Source organism: Aplidium turbinatum, chromosome 12 (assembly GCF_918807975.1).
Source record: "Aplidium turbinatum chromosome 12, kaAplTurb1.1, whole genome shotgun sequence".
NCBI classification, from domain to species: Eukaryota; Metazoa; Chordata; class Ascidiacea; order Aplousobranchia; family Polyclinidae; genus Aplidium; species Aplidium turbinatum.
In genome coordinates this window covers 22,049,683-22,074,569 of record NC_137483.1, presented here as the reverse complement: position 1 = coordinate 22,074,569, position 24,887 = coordinate 22,049,683, and the positions used below count along the sequence as shown (strand labels likewise).

Sequence of the window (24,887 nt, the reverse complement as noted above, 5' to 3'; positions counted from 1 at the left end):
TGACACAAAGATTTTACTCATAAATTGTAATATAACCTTGGTTAAATACAACAGAATGTATTTTGCTATAAAATTCTATAATTGTCATTACATCATACATCAAGCCAGTTTTTATACTATATATATAAGGTAGGTATTATAGGCTACACAATTTCATTAAAAAGTTGGGTGTCTCACTTTCATCAGAGAAACTTGCGACAAAACGATCAATGGTGTTAGGCTGAGTCCAATTAAGCCAAGTTGCCAGGAGTAGATCAAAGCTATTGTCATCCCAGAAATTCCCCGAACTAATTGTTGAATGGCCAAGGATAGATTTGTACCAATTCCGTCCTTAATTGTAAGTATATCACTAAAACATAAAGAAAAAATTATTAAGTATAAACATTGTATGATATGGGTTAGGGTTAACCAGCCGTGAACAGAGCCGTTTTTGGGTGCCAAATCGAATAGAGGCTCAGACTTACCATACAAGACACCTTAAAAGAAACCAATCGGACTCCGAAAATTATGCGGTGTTTCCTGTATTCTCGGACTCACTGGCAATAGCCGTGAAATTCATGTGTAAACAAGGCGTTTGTTTACATGACAAACAATAAACTACATGACAAAACATGACAAACAAAAAACTAATGAGAAGATGATGATTTGTTTTACTATTGACCTTCTGTGATTATCATATTTAGTATATGATAAGTATAAAAATAATAATAATATCCTTCATTTATTAAATTTACTAACTCCGATAAAACTATGCTTCTGCAAACAGAAGTTTATTTAACTATTTGTACCAAAACTTTCATTTTTGATTTATTATGGTAATCTTTATTTTTTGACTGAGAAAGGTTCAAACCTAGCAACAGCATTTTTGGTTAGTTTTTGCTTGATGAGCTGCTTGGTTGTGGGTGGCTTTTCATCGCTGTGCACCTACCACTTGCAGCACTGTAGCTTACGTTTAGGTTGGGATAATTAGCTCAGACCGGCTTTAACCTTGGTAGATAGATATTCAGTTTCTGATTAATCTTTCACGTCTTAGACGTTTAACCGTTTCAGAATTAAGTTTCAGTTGAAGAGTTAACGTTTGCGATTCAGGATTAATTTGAGATGTCTATACGCTTTAAACTTTTAATTTTTGCTTTTTCCCACAAAACACCGAGTAGGTTATTAGCAAAACCAAATCAAACAAAAATAGCTCAAGTCTTTTTTGAGAAACATCACGATTAGAGCTACAAGGCTGTGTGTAGAATTGAACTAGTTTTGAACTTTTAAAGTGCGTGAACTAAACTTAAAGTAGTTTCAATGCTTGTACGTTGGGGCATGAGAGCCTCTGCTGCCTGTCAGTGTGGTGCGACGGAGAAAACAGCCAATCACATCATCTTTGGCTGTCCCATGTATTCTCCACCCAACGGAATAACTGGCCTCCGCAAAATTGATGACCTGACGAAAACTTGGTCCAAGTCCTTCCATTTGGTTGACCAAAAACTTTCTGTTTCATAGAAACGACAACAATAGTAGCTTAAATTTTCACGCTACAATGTAGCATGAAAATTATGTAGCGGCTACATCATTTGACAGTATTTTCATTATCATCCACGTCATTGTCATTCGAGCGTATTCAGGAAAAAAACGTTGCAATAAACATTCGATGGCCTGAATTATGTGGGATAATGATGTGTTAAGATTTACAGTCTATATAGCACTATTTTTTCATTTCCAAATACTAAGCATAACCATTTATTTTATCTGGAGAAGATTTTGCATTGAAATCGCCACCAACTGTTGTGACATCATGGGCTGAAATTTGTTTTTCTTTTGGAGAATCATTGGTCGAGCTGTGACAATTCAAATGTTTCTCGGCAGCCGATTGTAGCAAGAATTAACAGCGATAGACACGTGTTTCAACTGCTCGCTGTAGGCTACTCGTGAGTGCTCAGCTTTGTGCTGACAGCCGGGAAGAACGCCCTTTTCTTCACAATGTGACAATTCTGTTAATGTTGGTTGAGCTAAATAATCTTTGCTGGGTTTCCATTGAATGTCACTTGAAAAAGTCTTGAATTTAAGGATATATTACATTCAGTAGCGTGACCATTTGTTTCGGTGTCCGCTTTTTGGTAAACTGCATACAGTCTACTTGTATGTAAAAGAAAAGAAAAAAATAGTGGAGGTGACTTGATTGAACTGCACCCAGCGCTTTTTGAATTGCAAGTATACTACAGTAAAGTTTGCAGAAAAAATTACTATCCAAAAAAATGGTCATGCCATCCCACTGGTTAGGCTACATTGTATGTATATGGTCTTGAGATTTTGAGAGCCTCCGACTTAGCAGTAGCCTATCCCAATTCCTTCAATTGTTTATTTTCCTATTCTTGATCGGAAAAGTTAAAACAAGCTGCCAGCCTTTGCCAACAGTTTTATAAAATATTCTAGTAGGCTACAAGGGTGGTAAATTCTGTGTTCCTGAATACTGACCGCATTGAGATGTAGTTTTTCTGCAAGGGTTGTTAATTTATCTACCGTACCGTACTGTTACTGATTGTTGAAATTTGTGGTGCTGGTTTTGAATGTTGACATTTTGTTTATCTGCTTGCACTTGATTGGTTCGCTTCCTCCAGTATCTCTTTTTCACCAGTGAACAGTTGTCCTACATCTGTGAGCAAGAGGCTGCGCTTTGATGAAGCAAGTCTAGTGAGGCCATGACCCAGTTGTTTCTCAGATGGAGATTGGACTACTTGAAGAAGTGGAGGTATGCGGCTTGACCATGTTTGTAATTACATCGTACCAAGATTTATGATTGCATTTTACCTTACGAGCCTGGTGTTGAGCAAGCCCGCGGATTTAGCGTCGTGATAAGCAATTTCTTGGCGTAGAATGGACTTGAACAGTGCAACTCGAAGTCTTTGAGATTGTCTGAAGCATAATGTATAAAGTTATTAAAGTTAATAAGGCATAAGATAGTTCAAATGGAGATTATCAGTACTTTCATCTGTGACGTAGGCTAAACATGAAACGTTGAGGGGTCCCAAATATGGCACCCTTCAAAATAAATATCTTGTTGAAGTACAATGACCTACTGTTTTAAATGAAATTAAACGTACTTTGTTTGTTTCTATCCGCAAAGTTCTTATTTTACAGTTTTAATAAGGAATCCCTAGAGCTAGTTTTTACAGGTAAACAGAAGAACGATACAATTTCACTATTGTTTCTCTGTAGTCGAATGCAGCAGAAATTTATAGCATTAAACACCGTGCTTTCCAAAATTGTATGAGTTTGAATATTATTTAATTTTTAAGCTACTGACACATATTTGCATCACAGAACATGTTTGAGTGTCTTTTGTGATACACATTTCAGGCCAACCGGACACAAAGTATTGTCTTCTAGTATCTCATCTAGTAGGATATATTGATGGTTTGATGAATAACTCTACAGAAGGTCTTCAAAAATGTTTTGTATGGATTTACGTTTTGATGCATGTCTTATAACTGCCAATGAGAATACCTTAAATAAAAAGATAAGTACCTAAGTATAGTTAACCTACTTGAGCGATAGCTGAGTGTAAGCAAACGTGTGAATGAAACCGACGACAAATCCTATGGCAGCAACCGCAAAAATATATTTAACCGCTTCGTATCCATTGGATTCAAAATCATCTAGCTCAGGTTGAATTACGAAATTCCAAACCCTGCAATCCATTGTAAAATATCACACAACATAATGTTCTTATAGCCTATGACAGTGGTTCTTAACTTTTACTAACCTGCCGAATCCTTACGCTAATCTGCAAGCTTTGGTTGAACCCCAAATTTTCGCTGAGTCACAAAAACAAAAATCTGCCACATTTAATAGTACAATACATTACTGTATCAATGAGACTTCTGTTGTTGTTTTTCTGAGACCAGTAGTGAGATTCGAGGCTTTGTCTCGGAAACAGCAACAATTCTCATGTCATTTTCGCATGCAAGCCGGTTTCGTTTTTTGCTTTAACATCCACCAGAGTAGAAAACGCATGCTCACATTAATAAGTGGTTACGAATGGCATGAGAACTTCAAGAGCAACTTTTGTAATAACAAGATCTTTCCATTTGTTGGCACCAAAACGTCTGAAGATTTGTTGTGTTGAAGTTCCTTTTTGGGCCTCGCTTTCTTGAAGCTCGGTAATGTCATCCAAGTATGGACTGTTTATATCTGCTGTTGTAGTATCATCAGCAAATGATTAATGTATCCATGCTGATGCTGGATATTGCGTTTGTTCAGGAAAGTAGTTTTGAAATGAATTTTGCAACGTCTGCAAATGCTCAGTAATTACTGGCTTAAGCAGATGGGATCATTATACATCATGCGTCAAACACACAATGTTTATTTGTCAACACGTAAGCCGCTATCAAGTTTCGGCTAGACAATATTTTCCAAAAAATATTCGCAGATATACCATCCAGTAGGCCGTGTGTTAATGTTTCAGAGGACGTTCGCGCCGAACCCCTGAAATAGCTTCGTCGAACTTCAGGGGTTCGATCGAACCCTGGTTAAGAACCACTGGCCTATGGCAAGTCACGAAACGCAAGCTCAATTACCAATAATATCAACTTTAATCCAAGTAAAAATATGATTTAGAAATTACATTATAAAGATTTTCCAACCAGACAATAGGCCTTCTGCAAGGTTTTATAACAAATAGTATGACTTTGAGTGGTCGTATCCAAGCTTACTCCTGATGGTTGAAGATTTGGATTAAACAAAAGAGAAGGAAACAAAGCCACTCTTCGTGTCCACTTTCAGGCATGTCTTTTAGTGTCCTGCCGAAGACACATCCACATGCTCTTGAGCGGTGTAACCAATGCTCTTACCACTTGGCTGTGTAGCCGACTTTGGGTTATTTTATGCAATTGGCCTTTGGTTACATGAAAAGTGGTCGAAACACCGTCTTTATTGGGTAGGCACTTTAACGTATTCCACTGCGCCAAAGCAATAACGCAATCTTGCGTGACATATGACATCACTGATGTTTGAAACCACTTGATTGCAGCCAAAAATTCTTTTTGCAATTAGTTTAGAAAAAATAGCAAAGATAGGAAAGATAGGAGGTGAGAATCGAACCCAAGCAATCGAAATGAATACAGTATGTCTCTTGGCCAAACTCCAATCCACTAGGCTACGCTGATGACGGCGATTCATTCACTTAGTTTAGTTTGTATCAAAAAACTTTCGAGAAGGGCGCTCATATTGTCACGTGCTAAGTCACATGACTGCAATCAGCTGATTCGCGAAGAATCGTATGTAAGATTCGTAAATATGTAAATCGTATGTAAGAATCGTAAGCGAATGACTATGTCACGCATGATTGTGTTACTGCTTTGGCGCAGTAGAATACGTTAAAGTGCCTACCTCTTTATTGACCTATCTTGTCACTTTTGATTTGTAGCCTATCTATTCTAATTGGTCAACTTTTTATTCTACTCTACAGTAGGCTACTCTGCGTTGCTTCACTCACGATTTGTTGAAAGTAGTTAGGTTGTTGTTGAAACAAGTGTAATAATCTAAATTGCATTGTTTATATCGCCCATAGATTGTGAAGGAGCCTGCCAGCTGGCCGAAAAAGATGGCCAAAAGAGGAATGAGAATTCCATCCCCAATAGCAGCCAATGTTCCGAAGAAAATCAAAACCAGGTCCCACGAATCAGCATATCGAAACTGCGTAAAATAAAAACCTTGGTTATTAACCATTATCTGCAAATAACCAACTGGCTAAATAAAAGTAGGTTACTTGTTTTAATTCTAAAGTACAAAGTCGATGTACGTTTTACAGTGTTCAAGCTTTATTTAGTTTTATCCTATGCAAACATAAAATTCAATTTAAACAAACTTACCAACATGTTGCAAGAGAGTTTTAACCACCCATTAAAAATTGTTAGTAGCCTGCTCCTTATTGTATAAAGTCAGTTTGGTTAAATTAGACAGAAAGAATTGCTTCTGATACTTTAATTACCTTGTGTCCCAGACTAAATGCGGAGCACAAAACTTAATTAATCTAATCACAAATTAACATACCAGAGTAAACAAAGATATGCTTGGCGGTGTTTTTTCATTCAATGTTGTCGGTTCATTTGAGCTGTAAAAGCAGTGAGGGCAGATTAAGAAAAGGAACATTCACTTGGACATGAACGACTTGGTTACCGTTTCGATATTTTCTTGCGACTTCAGATCAGATTCACCGATTCATGGTCTTTTTTTCTTTCAGTATATTTCAATATAATATGCTACACTAGATTTTACTTTGCAGGGCCTACTTAAAATACATATTGTTTCAGTGTTTTAAAGTGGACAGATAAAACCAAGTAAGTTACTTGAGAAGGACTAACTTGAGTATGGCCGAAAACGTTCGTAGTTTATAGTTTTATGTTCACTCTAATTGTATAATGTTAAATGCCGTGTGGTTGCTTGTTGTTATCTGCCTATGGTTAAAGAAAGTCACCTCTCTACCAAAATTGTGTTTTAAAGTGATGCACAAATACAAAACTTATCGCGGATAAATAAAATAAAGCTTGTATCTACTTACCTAGTTAGGGTACTACTTCCATATTCAACTCTTTCAGTTTTTTCCAGAAGAGGTTTCTCATCTGATTCGTCGCTTTGTGTCATGTCAGATAATTTGAAACCTTAGCTTTTAAACGGCAAAATGTACAAGCAATCATTAAATTGGTGTGATCAATGCAAAGTTAGTTGGATCAATGTTGTGGTTGCGTGCAATGCGTGCTAACACAATGCGTGCAATGCGTGCAAACACAACGAAAACCGACTGAGAGAAACCTTGTCAGTGAAGGTCAATTTGAAAAAACTTAAGGATGATGAAGTCATGGTGGTTAGCTAGTTTCAATTTTGGAGTAAAGCAGAAAAGTAGGAAATAAAAATAAGTTACTATGTCAAGATCTGCTGATGTTGAATTGATATAAAAGAATCGACTTTTCAGTTGGGTTGTCACGTATGTGTTTCTTATCCCCGACTTACACCTAGTAGTTGAAGGTTTAGATTAAGTGATCTAAAAACCAAGGAAGACAATTTTTGTGTCCACCTTCAGGCAGGCCATGAAGTGTCCCTGCCAAATACACAACCACATGCTCTTGAGCGGTGTCAAACCTTCGGCCTTTCAAACGTCGAACTAGAGCTCTTATCACTCTGCAATGCGACTACGCAGCAGCCTAATGGTTGTCGCTATGTTGCTTCATACATGAACATCCAACTCCCAACTCAGTAGATCTAATAATGATGGTTCAACTCTGTGCAGGGGTAGAACCTTTCGAGGGGTCGGAAACCACCGGGCCGCGGCCCGGGCTGGTCCATGAGGAATTTGTTGTATTAGGCTGTACAAAACCACTTGCTCCAACAATTAAAAAAAAATCATCAACCGTGCTAGTGCTAAAATATCAATTTAAGTTTTCTTTAATTGTAAACGTTTGCTGCTAGAAATATTCAAACTAAACAAACAAGAAGTTTATAAAGTTTTCTTTAAAAACAACAATCAAGACAAAATTACAAAATAGGCTGGGCTATATAAACTCACTGCGAGTGTCATTGACTATCATAATCCCAAATTGTGAGCGGCTTATTGCTATAAAACAACCTCAGGGTCTTCACAGAACCAGCGTTGCGATAATTGAGTGAGTTGTAACCTATATGTGCAAATTGTACATGCAAACACATGCGTTTAATTGGAGGTTGGACCGAAAAATAATGCGTAGCTTTAACTGGTCGGTAGTGGGAAAATGGTTGCTACAGTGCTCTGGATTACACATTCCATAGTTTGCACAAATATTATGTTGGTCAATGTCAGTAAATGTTGGTCATGTTGTGATGTATGCTTTACATTGTCTTTACAACAGAGTTAAAGTTAAGTCAGGAATCAGAAAGTAAGTGTCCACCCCGATGGCTGTGTTGAAAAACGCTCGACTGTGAGGAAGCAGAAGATTCACTACTATCGGCGTGGGCGCTAGAGCAATGCATTTCAAGAAAATCTTCATTCAGGAGCATATTATAGTAGATGAAGTAACTTACAGAAAGCACTTCAACAACAATCGGAAATTTCAACCTGTCCCTCTTAATGCCCGTGCCTGTAACAACAATTGAAATTTTAGTGGAGCTAAGCCTCATTGCCACAAAAACTATTTAAAAATATCAAAAAAGATTACAGCAGTTCATCAGAATATCTCTTTTCTCCAACTTTAGAAAATTAAACTAGAAAAGTTTCTATTGAGTATTGTCTAATTTCTTAACAATGTGTTTTCTCTGTCCTGACAATTAATTTTTCTCAACATAACTGCAACTGTTATATTTCTTTTATTTCTTTTTTTAATTGATTAAATAAAAAATGGTTTATCAAACCGAAAACAAAAATACACTTGAATTATTATTATTTTTTCATGAAAAAAATCAACGGAATAGACCCATATTAGCAAGCAGGCTTCAAATTAGTTTCATTTTCCAAAACACGTTTGGCTAATTATAGAATTCCATCCAGGTTTACAAAAGCATTGAAAAGACAAAACTGAACAAAAAATAAATTAAGTTAATAAATCATCAAATTATCACTATTTAGGCTACCACAAGTATTATGTTCATCTAAAACACCACTTTCAGTTATTCAAGGCAACGCTATTCTTGAAAGTATGTGAGCGGCACTGTCGGCTGTTCATCTGAGATGAGGGACTCTGAAAGTAAGTTTCCTGAACATACGGAAACAATGCTAACACTCTGTACATAGATAACAATTGACAAAGCTTGGATCAATCGCTTTAAAGGAAGTCGTTAACAAAGCCTGCACGTTTTGTTGCATTCACATATGCTCTTACAACTTTTATCTTTCGCATGTCTTTAACTGATGATAAAAACGGCTTTGTGGAAAAGCACACAAATCTATTTTCCTAACCAGTCTGTTGATGTAAGCTACTTTATGCAAATAAATGGTCAATTTAATTTGATTAGTTTTACAGTTTGGAGGGAGCAAAGTTTGATAGAAAATAGCCTCCCTACTTTCAACTAAACATCCCATGTTATACCATCAGAATCAATCTTTTTCTTACATTAGTTATTCTCTCTTGACCAGCTTGAGAAGAAGATTGATCCCTTCACCTCTCCATAATCGGTAACTTTTGGTAGCTACAATACGACGCTGCATCAGGGCAGCCAGATTTTGAAATCATCATCCAAGATATGCAGACTTGTTATTCCGTTTCGTGGTCGGAGGATGGTAGATTAAAGTTTTTTTGATGGTCTGTGGAATAAATCTACTTGAAAAAAGTGTGATTGGCAGCCTGTGATTGGTTAATTGTGTCTAATGATGCCGCGCTGAAGTAACTTTTATAAATACGCAAACCGTGGTGCCTCACTGGCAAGAGGATTAACATGTCATTGCACATTTGTGCATTGATGGAGGTGTCAAAGCTAGAGAAGGATTGGAGTCTTATTTTATTCGAACTCTATCACTATTCCGGGTGCTAGCTTAAAACGTGGGCCAGAGTGGACGAGATGGTTCGGTTCCGGGGCTCGTAAACTAAGACATTGAATGGACTTTTTGTCATCAAAGTCAGGTTAGGTTGGATGTATGCTCAAGAAGAAGACAAGCTGCTGTCAAGAGTTGTGGGACGCAGTCATGCGTGTTGGTAAAGGCAAAGTGTCAACGCAAAACGAACAATGCGGCAACATAGCCTACAGGTGAGCATAACTTCAATGGAATAAAACAAACAATTACTCGGGATGTTGTTCACAGTGTGTCAGCACTTCCCCTAAGCTAAATCATCACAAGATGTGTCAGGTGATAGTCTTCTTTTATTTCGACGTTTTATCTACGTCGAAATATATCACTTGAAACACTGGCAAGTGGCAACTCACCTGAACTCTGGACAAATGAAAAAACTCCAAAATGAGATTGATACAGAGCAGTGGAAACAAACAATCAACATAGTTTTGAAAGTTTTTGCGGGTGAGGACGAAACATAGGGCACATTCCATGATCATGCGTGACATATGCCCGTCTAGAAACAATTGCATATCACGCGGGAAACCGGGGTTCGATTCCACGACGGAGAGTTTATGCAATCGACAGTATTTTTGGCAAATTTATGAGTTTATAACCTGGCAAGACGCATCATTGAGTAAGAAAAAGTAAGGAAGACAATATGAAAATTCATAATTTTTCCAAGTTTAATCTGTATTAAAAATGACCTGCATTTAACATGCAAATGGATATTAATTGGTTGCAAACTTTGCTTGTGAACGTTAAAACTTTAATAACGAATTTGAATATATTTATCCTTAATTAAGTGATAATAAAATTGTGGATTCACAAAACACATAGTTTTGTTTGTGTAGAAAATGTACCTGTTCTGTTATTTCACTACATCCAGCACGACATCACGTAGTCCTCGTTATAGTATAGTGGTAATGGAAGTAATCGCGGGAGAACGAGGTTCGATTCCCCGACGGGGAGATGCATTCGATAGTCATTTTGGCAAGTTCATTAATTGATTGGCAGCCAAGATTCATAACTTATCAAATTTAGTGGAAACATTTTAAAACCTAGGAGCAAAATGGTTGGAACGCCTGGTTAATCTAATCAAAAAATAAAGAGAGCAAAATGTAGATACTAAACTCATGTTCAGCAAACAAACGTTTCGAAAACTATACTGTCTTCATCTTCAGTGTTATAAATGTAAGCAATCCCTGATGCCTTAATTTAATTAATTTAATTAATTGATGCCCGGATTTACTTTCATAATAGCTTGTTGATGAGTCTTTGTGACGTCAGCCGCAATTCAATTTAAATCTATGCGGCATCAAGGATTGCTTACATTTATAACACTGAAGATGAAGACAGTATAGTTTTCGAAACGTTTGTTTGCTGAACATGAGTTTAGTATCTACATTTTGGGCTCTTTATTTTTTGATTATTTTAAAACCTGTTCATGATTTCCATACACCAAAGTTTCAGACAAACAGAATTCATACTTTTGAAAGAATGCGTTTGATATAAACACAACCTTTCCGTGTTATCCCACTAGCTCCTGCATGACATCACGTAGTCCTCGTTAGTATAGTGGTAAGTATCCCCGCCTGTCACGCGGAGACCGGGGTTCGATTCCTCGACGGGGAGATGAATTCAAAAGTCATTTTGGCAAGGTCATCAATTAATTGGCAGCCATGACGCATCACTTCTCCAATGTGGTGGAAAACTTTTAACAACTAAGACAGGCAAGACCCAGCAATCCCACTGGGTTGAGCATTACAACAATATCATCATCATTATCATCAGCCGGTCATGGCACTGCTGGCAGATGGCCTTCACATATTGTGTTTCCACACCATTCTTTCATTAGCTGTTCTCATCCAGGTGGTGACAATCTTTTCTTCTATGTCATCTCGCCATCTTCTTTTTGGTCTCCCTCTAGTTTTTCTTGCATATCTTGGTGTCCATTCTGTGGTTATCTTGGCCTATCTGTTGTCTGTCATTCTTGCTGCATGTGCCGCTCATTGCCACTTTAGGTTTGTTGCTGTTTCTATGACATCTTTGATGCAAGTTTTGTTTCTGATGACTTCATTTCTAATCTTGTCTTTTCTATTTATGTTTAATATTATTCTTTCCATGTTCCTTTGCGCTGCTGCCAGTTTTCTTGTTTGTTGTTTTGTGAGTGACCATGTTTCTGCTCCGTATGTTAATGTTGACAGTATTACTGTGTCCATGATTTTTCGTTTTAAGCTAATTGGAATGTTCTTGCTCTTTAAAAAAGTGCTATATTGTATTTGGTCAATACAACAATATATTTTACATAATTTAAAGCAATTTTATAAAAATTTTCAGATTCATGATGAGGGCTTAAGTTAAGCCGAAAACGTTTGACTGTTAAAATATTTGTAAATATGTAAAATATATTGTTGTAATGATCATCCCTTTGGTATTGTTATGTCTTGTCTGTCTTTGGTGCAAAAAAAGCTAACTCTCTCCGGAAACTATATTTTAACATCTGTTCATGATTTTTGCACACCAAAAAGCATTTATTGAGACCAACAGAATTCATATTTTTGGAATAATGTGTTTGAGATAAACACAATCTCTCAGTGCTATTCCACCACCGCTTGCATGACTTCACGTAGTCCTCGTTAGTATAGTGGTAAGTATTTCTGCCTGTCACGCGGGAGACCGGGGTTCGATTCCCCGACAGGAGATACATTCAAAATTCATTTTGGCAAGTTGATTAGTTTATAACCTGGCGAGACGAAGCACCATTGCTTCGATTCAGTGGGCACGTTTCAACATCTGTTCACGATAATACCACACACCAAACGCATTTATTTCAATAATTCGATTATATTTGCGAAACGACCACAGAAAGACAATCAATCAATCAATCAAGCTTATTTTCGGCATAGCTCCACATTCATTTTCAATATACACATCAGGAGATATAAAAAATAGCTTTTTTTTATATGGAAACTACACCATGGAGGCACCGAAAAAACCATGCGGTTATCTACGTCAAGGTGCCCCCACTAACAAGGTGCCCCTTGCACTAACAAGGTGCCCCCAATGACAAGTAAAAAAATCCATGCTTTTATCAAGTCTGAGCTGTATCACAATTGACCTTAATTTGCAATTGAAAATTGATTGGTTGCAAAGTTTGCTTGTGAAGGTTAAAACTTTATTAACGAATTTGAATGTATTTATCCTTCGTCATCGTCGTGTGAGCATCTGGGGCCGAGGGTCTATCCATTTACCACCCCAGATTCACGATGTTCTCGGACTACACGGGAAGGCTACTAGAGAGCAGCCAGTCTTTGGTTTCATCATCCATGACAAGCAGACCTTCCACTCCGTTAGGTGGCTTGAAGATGGAACAGTCATTGATGATGTGGTATGCGGTCTGTTCCTCGGCATCACATTCCCAAGAGGAGGAAGAAGCCATTCCCCATTGGTGCATGGTTGAGCGGAAAATCCCGACGCTCGTACGGAGACGGTTGAGGCGCACCCATGCCTGTCTTGATAGTGTCAGGCCGATGAGGCGCTTGTCGGCGACAGGGATGAACGAATAGAGTCTGGTGGCGCTTGACTTCCATTCAAAACTCCATTTATGGTCCGCCCAAGTAGCCGCAGAGATGTCTTGTACATCAGCTTCGTTGATTAGAAGTTGGGCGGCTGGCACGAATGGGTGTCTTGATTTCAGTCGATGGGGGTGCTCGCTTGGGAAGGCAGAGATCTTGTTGTGGAGAAGGTGGTTAGGCTCCAGTGCCCGTCGACCAAGGGACAGAGTGGCTTTTTCGCGACGAAGCTCAGCAGGTTGGATGCCAGCGAGAATGAGGAGATTGTCCAATGGTGTGGGACGCAGGCATCCGGTCACTGTGCCCAGGGTGCTGTTTATGGCAGTGTCGATGATATAGCAATGAGCACTGCGGCACCAGACAGGTGCACAGTACTCCGCTGAAGAATAGACAAGGGCCAAGGCTGCTATACGCAAAGTATCATCCCTCGCCCCCCAGCTAGAACCTGTCAGGCGCCTGAGCAGCGCAGCGCGGGATGTGAGCTTCTTGCGCAGTGACACCAAATGGTGGCGGTATGTGAGCGATCTGTCTAGTGTCACCCCAAGATATCTTGGCTCAGGGCAGAAGCACAGAGATCTTCCGCTGTTCTGGACGTGTAGCTCACGATCAGCTTCCCGATTGTGGAGGTGGAAAGTTGCTGCGCCAGTTTTGGTTTCGCTGAGTTTCAGTCGCCAGTTCTGGAGATAGGCTGAGAGAGTTTTCATGTCCTGGCTCAAAATGTCTTCTAGATTTTCCCACGATTTTGTGGAGTGGAGAACCGCCAGGTCGTCCGCATAAGCGTATTTTGCGGAGACCACAGTTGGCAGGCCGCGGGTGTAGATGTTGAAAAGAAGTGGAGCCAGGACCGATCCCTGTGGGACGCCGTTTTTTAGGCGTCTCAGTCTGCTTCTCCGTGTGCTACCGGTGGTGAGGGTGAAGCTTCGATTCCTGACGAATTCCACAATCATATGAACCATATGTCGGTCAGAAAGCAGGCGAAGCAGCTTGCAAGTAAGGCTGTGATGCCATACGGTGTCACAGGCAGCTGTGAGATCTAGAAAGACAGCGCCGGCCTTCTTTTTTGCCTCAAAACAATCCTCGATGTCTTGGGTTAAGAGTGTGACCTGATCTATGGTGGATTTTCCGCGCCGAAACCCAGCTTGCTCTTTTGGAAGCAGCGTGTCGATGATTGGGTTGACGCGGGCATAGATCAGTCTTTCGAGGATCTTGAAAGAAACATAGAGAAGGGATATCGCACGATAACTCCTTGGGTCCTCTGGTGGCTTGTGAGGCTTAGGGATCGCAACTACTAAAGCTCTTCTCCAGATTTTTGGGATTGTGAGGTGGTGCAAGCAGAAAGAGAGGAATCTACGTAACCAAGACTTTGAGGCATGGCCAGCATGGAGCACAAGCTCAGGGCAGATCTTATCCGGCCCTGGAGATTTGTGTGGTTTCACTAGGCGGAGGGCGGTGGCGATTTCCTTCGTAGTGAAGTATCCAGAGATTGTCTCTTCCCGCGTTGCTTCCACACGCCACAGGGCAGATACTTCCTTGGCAACAAGGCGGGATGCCTTGCGGTCTTTTGTCCTGTAGACCTCGTTCTGCACTAGCTGGGAAGCGATGGCATTAGCAGAAACGGGGCACTGACGAGGGGAGTTTGCTGAGCGCCCAGTGAGGTTGTTGATGATGCTCCATGCTTTGCGGCTTGAGTGTGAGAAGTCGATGGTTTGGACAGCTTCGTTCCATCGCTCAAGCTTCTTTGTGTCCAGCCGCTCAAGCAGTTTGGTGGCGGCGGTGCTGCAGAAGCAGCACCACTTGTGGCGCCTAGGTAGGAGCGATAGAGAGCTTCACACTCAGAGTCCCAGCATGGTGTGGAGCTGGTTTGATGGCCCGTGGTATTGTGGCCTTTGCCGCAGTTATTATGGCATTGCAGAAGTCCTGGTATGCCTCGTCTGCGTTGCATGTTTCAGTCGATGGTAACTTTGCAGCAGACTCATTGGTCACGAGGCTGTATTGATTCCAATCGACTTTTTTGAAGTTCCATTGCTTCACCGGTGAACTCGGGACAGGAGCCACAATTTTTGGGGCGATGATGAGGGATGGCCGGTGTTGGGACCGCGGGAACTTCTCAAGCACACGTCTGTCTGGAAGAGAGCTGTCGACACTCGCGAAGGCCAAGTCAGGGTTTGTCTCTGTTCCCCAGCGACCGGAGTGGAAACTGGCTGGTTCCTTTGAATTGAATAGGAGGACAAGATGGTTTGTAAAGGCTAGGGACAGTAGATTACGGGACGCGCAACTCCGTTGTTCCGCCAACATTAGAATGGTCAATTGCCAATTTGACATTTTTTTACGCTTTGCTGCTGGCTTGCTTTCAACTAAAAACCTTAAATCACCGTAAAACCCACTTCACTCTTCTTATATAACCCATAAAAAGTACATTATTTTGTAAATTACAAAAAAACGTAACCCTTCTAGTGTTGCGGATAAGCGAAAAGCGGATGTAGTTACGCATGCCTGTAATCTACTGTCCCTAGTAGAGGCCCAGTCAGCCAGCAATTCTCCGTCGCTGCTTGTGTTGCTGTAGCCCCAGTCGATGTGCTGGCAGTTGAAATCGCCAGTGTAGAGACTGGGGGAGGGGAACGTTGGAAGGGATGGTGGCAACATTCGCGAGTGTGGGGGCTTGTAGATGTTGACGATGTTGTAGTCTGAGATGCAAATGCACACCCACTCAATCTCAGCATCAGTTGAAGATTGGTCGACAAAGGTCCACTTCAGGCTCTCATGCACCAACGTGGCAAAGCCGTGCTTCCTGCTTAAGGTAGACCCGGCTAGCGTGTAGTTGGGAATAGCTAGCCTATCTGCAGAGGTGCAGTGGGTCTCTATTGGAGGAGGATGACGAGTGCCCGGTTGGTATGGGCAATCTGCTCCACAACTTTGATCTTGCTTGTTGTGTAGCCTTCTATGTTGAGCTGCAGAATGGTGGAGCGTCTGAACTTGTCCATTGCCCCTTGCAGCTGTGCCGTCCGGGTGGAGGCTCTTTATTGACAAGTTTCGTTTGGCATCTGCTTGGATGCAGATGTTACTCACAGGATGGGGCACGAGAAGCCACTTGTCGTCCATCCCAATATTTATCCTTAATTTAGTGTTAATAAAATTGTGTATTCACGAAACACATAGTTTTGTCTGTGTAGAAAATAAACCTCACATCCAAATGACAAACATAACACAAGGGAACACAATTTTTGTTGACTTCGATCTTACAATTGTTTTTAACTAACTTTTGAGCGCTGAATCCATAAATTATATCAGTTTATCTCTATCACGTCAAGTTTTTGAGCTAGGCACCCACCACTTTGTCTCGTAACCCAGAAAAGGACAACATTTAAGACATCTGCGTTTATTGTATAAAACGTTTTAAGAACTACAAGCAACCGAAAGTAACTCCATGGTTTTCAAATAAACATTCATACAGCTATATTCTGTTCCTTAAAACGAATATTGCTTCTGCAGGACAAATAAAGTGCGAGTTTTAGTGCAAAAATTTACATTTGTAGCTTTTCCTGGAATGTTCAAGCTATGAGCAGTCTCGCTTATTACTCCAGCAATAGTCAGCCAGCATATCTAAATCCAATCTTCCCTGATATCTTTCCACCATCACCTTCAAATCTTGGTGGAATCTTTCTCCTTGCTCATCGCTGACCGCACCAAGGTTTTCCGGGAAATTAGCAAGACGACTATGCAAAAAATGCATCTTGATGCTCATGTTGCAGCCGAGTTCTTAGTAGCTTTCGAATAGCTTCTGAATAATTTCGATATAATTCTCTGCCCGTGTAATCCCAAGAAATCCCTTGACAAAGTTTTTAAATGATAACCACGCATTTTTTTCCAATTCTGACATTGAACCACTGAAACGTTCATCTTTGATGAGTTGCGAATTTGTGGACAATCAAATACACCAGCCTTAATTTTTTGTATTGACACTTGACAGGCCAGGAAAAGCCAAAACAAGGTAATTGAAACAGCTACTTTCGGTTGACCACGCTTTAACGAATTGCTTCGTCAGGCCGAGCTTTATATGCAGAGGTGGGAAAATAATTTTCTCTCTGTCAACAAGTGGCTCATTTAGAATATTAGGATCACCAGGTTTAAGGTCACGTCTCGGTCACAAAGCTACTATCACTTCGAAAGTACGGTAAAAACGCACTTTCTTTCGATCGAAAGTGATACCTTCGCTCCTTTCCCAAGTAAATTCTTCTCATTTAGTCTGGATGCTAAGAGTTCCGAAGCTTTTTTTCCTAGTTCCAAATCTCGTGCCAAATCATTCAACTCATGTTGATGGTGTAGCGCTAGAGAGCTCTGTCGTCTCTGACGTCACACGTACACGTCACTAGATTTGTCCAGAAGGCTCCGCCTTGAGCGCATAACCGCACGTCTCGGGAATTCAATCCAGTAATCGGGAATTCAACTTCAGCAATCAACTTCACTATGCCGAATTCCTACCTTGGTTCATCGTTATGTAGATTTGCAGTCGTGTTGCGTTGTGTGATCGTATGTAAAACTCGCAATCCCACACTAGAACCTTCTTAAAGAAGTTCAGCTCATGATTCTAAATCAGAGTTACCAGAGTTATCAGAGTTTGTTCAGTTTTGCGATATGAAAATCAGAGTTGGTTTAATATGGAATCAGTTTGTTGAGTGTTTGTTCAATATGAAAAGTCGGTTCTTTCAATATGAAAATCAGTTGAATGCAATATCTAAAATCAGAACTTAAAACCAGTATCAAGAAATCAGTCTTGGTAATTCTAAAGCAATATATCAGTTACGTTGTTGCTACTGTTTCTATGTTTTTTGGCACTGCCAGGATGACGTTTGGATCAGTTTATTGTTAATAATGTAGCAGCGACAACTTTTCGTATCCAGTTGTTGGTGGTGGAGATTTAATGATTCTGGTGTTTTCCTTTACTTTCTGTGTTGCTGGATCGAAGATTAAAACTATAAACAATTACGTTGTGAGCAAGCATTGATCTTCTGAGTTGGAGTTAGCAAGCAATATAGCAGCGTAATCGACCTCGTGTCCTATCATTCCTTGCCGACTTCGACCAGGAATGTTGCCATCCCATTGATGGCTGTGTATGGGTGGATATGCTGAAAGCAGCGTCCGCTACAATGGAATACTACACGTTCTGAATCATCTTCAATTGCAACATCTTCATCATTAGGCCTGCCATCACTAAGACATTCATCATGATCCAACTCTTCGAGCGTAGGTGTTTGAACGATAACTGGAACTGGGATTTCAGCTGAATGAGGCACTGGACGTAGGCTATAGCTGCTGGAAGACTTGGGTACTCAATTTTACGTTTGTTTTTCTTTTTATACCCTGAAGTTTGCACCAAGCAAAAGTAACAGTCTGTGTAATGATGTTTAGGCTCTCGCCAAACCATGGGTATGCCGAATTGCAATTTGTCACGTGCTCCCTTGTTCTACATTAGCATATCCCCAAACTCTCGATACACTGCTTGCATACCTTGTGGGGTGCCTAAGACTTATCTTGATCACCAAGTTTTATTTCAAAATGTGCAAAGTAGGCTTGTTTGACAAATGCACTGAAGTATTTTCTTTGGCTAGGAATAGTAAAACTACTGCAAATATAACAAAATGAATCCGGGTTATTTAGACACTGAGGACGAAAAACAACAGACACAGTCGCAGACAAGATAGTATTCTAACAAACAAACATGTAGTGCTAGTACAAACATGATTGAAAATGGAAAGATCCTAACTTCAAAAATGATGACTGCATCGTTGGATAATTGCATCCTCCTACCAAAAGTGGGGAAATAGCATCGACCTAAATCGATGCCTGTGCCTGTTTTGCTAAATAATTAAGCTGACCCTTCTTGTATATAACTTACTATATGATTAGCTTGTGCATTCCTACTACGTATGGAAAAGCAATACGGCTAAAGTCGTGCAAAGTTGCATATTTTGGGTGTATGATGTAGAGCAAAATCTTAACGTGATAGATGAAAACTGGCGGCATTTTTGAAATCAGCACACCGGAATTAGATTAAATCAAGTGTAAAATCAAAGACAACAAAAAAAATTTTCAAAATTGTTCCCCAGTGATAATACATATTTTTGAAAGAATGTGTTTGAGATAAACACAACCTTTCCGTGTTATTCCACTAGCTCCTGCATGACATCACGTAGTCCTCGTTAGTATAGTGGTAAGTATCCCCGCCTATCACGCGGGAGACCGGGTTCGATTGCCCGACGGGGAGATACATTCAAAAGTCATTTTTTCAAGTTGATTAATTTATAACCTGGCGAGACGAAGGACCATTGTTTCGATTTAGTGGGCACGTTTCAACATCTGTTCACGATAATACCACACACCAAACGCACTTATGTCAATAATTCAACTTTATTTGCGAAACGACCACAGAAAGGCAAGTAAAAAAATCCATGCTTTTATCAAGTCTGAGCTGTAACAAAATTGACCTTAACTGGCAATCGAAAATTGATTGATTGCAAAGTTTGCTTGTGAACGTTAAAACTTTATTAACGAATTTGAATATATTTATCCTTAATTTAGTGTTAATAAAATTGTGGATTCAAAAAACACATAGTTTTGTTTGTGTAGAAAATGAACCTCACATGCAAATGACAAACAGAATTCATATTTTTGAAAGAATGCGTTTGAGATAAACACAACCTTTCCGTGTTATTCCACTAGCTCTGTTCATGACATCACGTAGTCTTCGTGAGTATGGTGGTAAGTATCTCCGCCTGCCACGCGGGAGAATGGGGTTCGATTCCCCGACGGGGAGATACATTCAAAAGTCATTTTGGCAAGTTGATTAATTGATAACCTGGCGAATAAATCGACTGTATTTGCGAAACAACCACTGAAAAACAAGTAAAAAAATCCATGCTTTTATAAAGTTTAAGCTGTATCAAATTTTACCTTGAAAATGAACCTCACATCCAAAAGACGAACAGAATTCATATTTCTGAAAGAATGCGTTTGAGATAAACACAACCTTTCCGTGTTATTACACTAGCTCCTGCATGACATCACGTAGTCCTCGTTAGTATAGTGGTAAGTATCCCCGCATGTCACGCGAGACCGGGGTTCGATTCCCCGACGGGGAGATACATTTAAAAGTCAATTTGTTAAGTTGATTAGTTTATAACCTGGCCAGATGAAGGACCATTGTTTCGATTCAGTGGGCACGTTTCAACATCTGTTCACGATAATACCACACACCAAACGCACTTATGTCAATAATTCAACTGTAGGCCTATTTGCGAAACGACCACAGAAAGACAAGTAAAAAATTTTATGCTTTTATCAAGTCTGAGCTGTATCAAAATTGATCTTAACTTGCAATTGAGAATTGATTGGTTGCAAAGTTTGCTTGTGAACTTTATTAACGAATTTGATTATATTTATCCTTAATTTAGTGTTAATAAAATTGTGGATTAACAAAACACATAGTTTTGTCTGTGTAGAAAATGAACCTCACATGCAAATGACAAATATAATACATATTTTTAAAAGAATGCGTTTGAGATTAACACAACCTTTCCGTGTTATGCCACCAGCTCTTGCATGACATCACGTAGTCCTCGTTAGTATAGTGGTAAGTATCCCCGCCTGTCACGCGGGAGAATGGGGTACGATTACCCGAAGGGGAGATACATTCAAAGTTATTTTGTCAAATTGATCACTTGATAACCTGGCGAGACGAAGCACCATTCAATTTGGTTGCAAAGTTTGCTTGTGAAACGTTAAAACATTATTAACGATTTTGAATATATTTATCCTTAATTTAGAGTTAATAAAATTGTGGATTCACAAAACACATAGCTTTGTCTGTGTAGAAAATGAACCTCACATGCAAATGACAAACAGAATTCATATATTTGAAAGAATGCGTTTGAGATAAACACAACCTTTCCGTGTTAGTCTACCAGCTCTTGCATGACATCACGTAGTCCTCGTTAATATGGTGGTAAGTATCCCCGCCTGTCACGCGGGATACCGGGGTTCGATTCCCCGACGGGGAGATACATTCAAAAGTCATTTTGGCAAGTTGATTAATTTATAACCTGGCGAGACGAAGCACCATTGCTTCGATTCAGTGGGCACGTTTCAACATCTGTTCACGATAATACCACACACTCAAAGCACTTATGTCAATAATTCAACTGTATTTGCGAAACGACCACAGAAAGACAAGTAAAAAAATCCATGCTTTTATCAAGTCTGAGCTGTATCAAAATTGACCTTAAATTGCAATTGAGAATTGATTGGTTGCAAAGATTGCTTGTGAACTTTAGAACTTTATATTAAGGAATTTGAATATATTTATCCTTAATTTATAGTTAATAAAATTGTGGATTCACAAAACACATAGTTTTGTCTGTGTAGAAAGTGAACCTCACATGCAAATGACAAACAGAATTCATACTTTTGAAAGAATGCGTTTGAGATAAACACAACCTTTCCATTTTATTCTAAAAGCTCTTGCATGACATCACGTAGTCCTCGTTAGTAGCCTATAGTGGTAAGTATCCCCGCCTGTCACGCAGGTACCGGGGTTCGATTTCCCGACGGGGTGATACATTCAAAGTTATTTTGTCAAATTGATTAATTCATAACCTGTCAAGACGAAGCACCATTCAATTTGGTTGCAAAGTTTGCTTGTGAAAGTTAAAACTTTATTAACGAATTTGAATATATTTATCCTTAATTTAGAGTTAATAAAATTGTGGATTCACAAAACACATTGTTTTGTTTGTGTATAAAATGAACCACACATCCAAAAAACATACAGAATTCATATTTTAGAAAGAATGCGTTTGAGATAAACACAACCTTTCCGTGTTATTCCACTAGCTCTGTTCATGACATCACGTAGTCCTCGTGAGTATAGTGGTAAGTATCTCCGCCTGTCACGCGGGAGATCGGGTTCGATTCCCCGACGGGAAGATACATTCAAAAGTCATTTTGTCAAGTTGATTAATTGATAACTTGGCGAATAATTCGACTGTATTTGCGAAACAACCACTGAAAAACAAGTAAAAAAAACATGCTTTTATCAAGTCTAAGCTGTATCAAATGTTACCTTGAAAATGAACCTCACATCCAAAAGACAAACAGAAATCATATTTCTAAAAGAATGCGTGAGAGATAAACACAACCTTTCCGTGTTACTACACCAGCTCCTGCAAGACATCACGTAGTCCTCGTTAGTATAGTGGTAAGTATCCCCGCCTGTCACGCGGGAAACCGTGGTTCGATTCCCCGACGGGGAGATACATTCAAAATTCATTTTGGCAAGTTGATTAATTTATAACCTGGCGATACGAAGGACCATTGTTTCGATTCAGTGGGCACGTTTCAACATCTGTTCACGATAATACCACACACCAAACGCACTTATGTCAATGATTCAATTGTATTTGCGAAACGACCACAGAAAGACAAGTAAAAAAATCCATGCTTTTATCAAGTCTGAGCTGTATCAAAATTGACCTTAAATTGCAATTGAGAATTGATTGGTTGCAAAGTTTGCTTGTGAACTTTATTAACGAATTTGATTATATTCAGAGATGGGCAAGATCACCAGTATTGGTGATCTTGAAGATCAAGATCAAGATCACCAAGAATAGGTGATCTTGAAGATCAAGATCAAGATCACCAAACTATGTGATCTTGAAGATCAAGATCAAGATCGTGATCTTGAAGATCAAGATCAAGATCGTGATCTTGAAGATCAAGATCACTTTCAAGATCACTTTTTGTGTACTTGAAAAAAATGAAGTTTTTGATAAATGATGTAGTAAAAAATAATCACTATAAGCAACCTGGCCTGGGTAAAGGTATATAGTTGGTATTGCTAACTTTTACTTTTAACTACTCGATCGCTGGCCTAAGAATTGTAATAAGTTAGTGACTGTTGCTATCAGGCCTATCAATTGTTGACGCAGTTTGCGTAGAATCGCAACGTCACACCCAAGGCCGAGGTTAATATTACAGTAGTAAGTTACTGAAAAAGTCGCAAAATTTGAAATTGTTTGTATACTTTTTATTTATAATAAATGAAAATAAATAAACTTTAAACTGCATAAATTTTTACCAAATTTTTGTCTGGTTCATGTGGGAGTTTTAATACGTGTCAGGCTTACTAAGTAGTTTTAGCTTTCACTGTAATATGTCAATGTTTATTGCACCATTTATCCATCTTGCAACCTTGATAGTCTTGATACTGTTGTCTGCTATCAAAAAAGTTCAGAGGTTTGCGATCAGACAAACCGCTCCATACTCAGACCCTAAACAAGTCTTGGTCTGGTTGATTTGCTGCAATAAACCACTTTGCATGACCAAAGTCGGCTAGAGTCCAGATTTTTTAACACCGCCATTCTAGACTTTTGAAGCATCTAAAATTGGGTCAAAGAAAGCAAATATTTCTTTTAATTCACACATGGAAATTGTGAACAAAATTAAATCATTTTTTATTATACGTCAACATAAAGTACACGGAAGTTGACTTCTTTATTCTGACCAACACAGAAAACTTTTTCAATTTTGAAATGGCAACACTGACCAGATTAGATGGAGACTTTAAATCGTCTTTTGTTGGACACATATCATATTAACAGTGGCTTAATGTTAGTAGTTACCACTAACTACTTTGTGCAGTACGAGTCTAAAAAATTGCCTCTATCTACTAAGTAAACTTCAATTTTAAAGTGATCTTGATCTTATTGTTCTTCAAGATCAAGATCACACAAAAAAAAGTGATCTTAGATCAAGATCAAGATCACCAAAAAAAAAGTGATCTTGAAGATCAAGATCAAGATCACGATCTTGATCTTCAAGATCACTTGTGATCTTCAAGATCACTTGTGATCTTCAAGATCAAGATCATGCCCATCTCTGATTATATTTATCCTTAATTTAGTGTTAATAAAATTGTGGATTCACAAAACACATAGTTTTGTCTGTGTAGAAAATGAACCTCACATGCAAATGACAAACAGAATTCATATTTTTGAAAGAATGCGTTTGAGATAAACACAACCATTCCGTGTTATTCCACTAGCTCTTGCATGACATCACGTAGTCCTCGTTAGTATAGTGGTAAGTATCCCCGCTTGTCACGCGGGAGACCGGGGTTTGATTCCCCGACGGGGAGATACATTCAAAGTTATTTTGTCAAATTGATCAATTGATAACCTGGCGAGACGAAGCACCATTCAATTTGGTTGCAAAGTTTGCTTGTGAACTTTAAAACATTATTATCGAATTTGAATATATTTATCCTTAATTTAGAGTTAATAAAATTGTGGATTCACAAAACACATTGTTTTGTTTGTGTAGAAAATGAACTTCACATCCAAAAAACAAACAGAATTCATATTTTAGAAAGAATGCGTTTGAGATAAACACAACTTTTCCGTGTTATTCCACTAGCTCTGTTCATGACATCACGTAGTCCTCGTGAGTATAGTGGTAAGTATCTCCGCCTGTCACGCGGGAGACCGGGTTCGATTCCCCGACGGGGAGATACATTCAAAAGTCATTTTGTCAAGTTGATTAATTGATAACCTGGCGAATAATTCGACTGTATTTGCAAAACAACAAGTAAAAAAATCCATGCTTTTATCAAGTCTAAGCTGTATCAAATTTTACCTTGAAAATGAACCTCACATCCAAAAGACGAACAGAATTCATATTTCTAAAAGAATGCGTTTGAGATAAACACAACCTTTCCGTGTTATTACACTAGCTCATGCAAGAAATCACGTAGTCCTCGT

At 39.1% G+C, this 24,887-nt stretch overlaps 2 protein-coding genes across 2 annotated transcripts in view; both read right to left on the bottom strand.

Moving 5' to 3' along the window:
- LOC145780825 (phosphatidylcholine translocator ABCB4-like) overlaps positions 1–2,883 on the bottom strand; it is a 50,504-nt gene extending 47,621 nt beyond the window's left edge. Inside the window, exons 1-2 of the mRNA XM_082592468.1 lie at positions 2,800–2,883; positions 178–349 (exon numbers count right to left, since the gene is read on the bottom strand). Of these exons, the coding sequence (XP_082448594.1) occupies positions 178–270 (93 nt within the window). The 5' untranslated portion in view covers positions 271–349; positions 2,800–2,883. The remainder of the gene's footprint in view (positions 1–177; positions 350–2,799) is intronic.
- On the bottom strand, positions 2,574–6,649 carry LOC145780688 (ATP-dependent translocase ABCB1-like). The gene is made up of 6 exons (XM_082592308.1): positions 6,551–6,649; positions 6,043–6,103; positions 5,486–5,685; positions 3,536–3,679; positions 2,800–2,904; positions 2,574–2,748 (listed from the first exon to the last, which is right to left on the bottom strand). Exons 1-6 carry the CDS (start codon positions 6,631–6,633, stop codon positions 2,574–2,576), a joined length of 768 nt encoding a protein of 255 aa, XP_082448434.1. The 5' UTR covers positions 6,634–6,649.
- Positions 6,650–24,887: the final 18,238 nt, after the last annotated feature.

Bases quoted from the DNA above. Each gene is read 5' to 3' on its own strand.
- LOC145780688 (XM_082592308.1), bottom strand. From the start codon at position 6,633: ATGACACAAAGCGACGAATCAGATGAGAAACCTCTTCTGGAAAAAACT. The intron at 6,104-6,550 runs GTAAGTAGATAC...CTGCTTTTACAG, and splicing joins GGAAGTAGTACCCTAACTAG to CTCAAATGAACCGACAACAT. The intron at 3,680-5,485 runs GTGAGTGAAGCA...AATGGATTGCAG, and splicing joins CTAACTACTTTCAACAAATC to GGTTTGGAATTTCGTAATTC.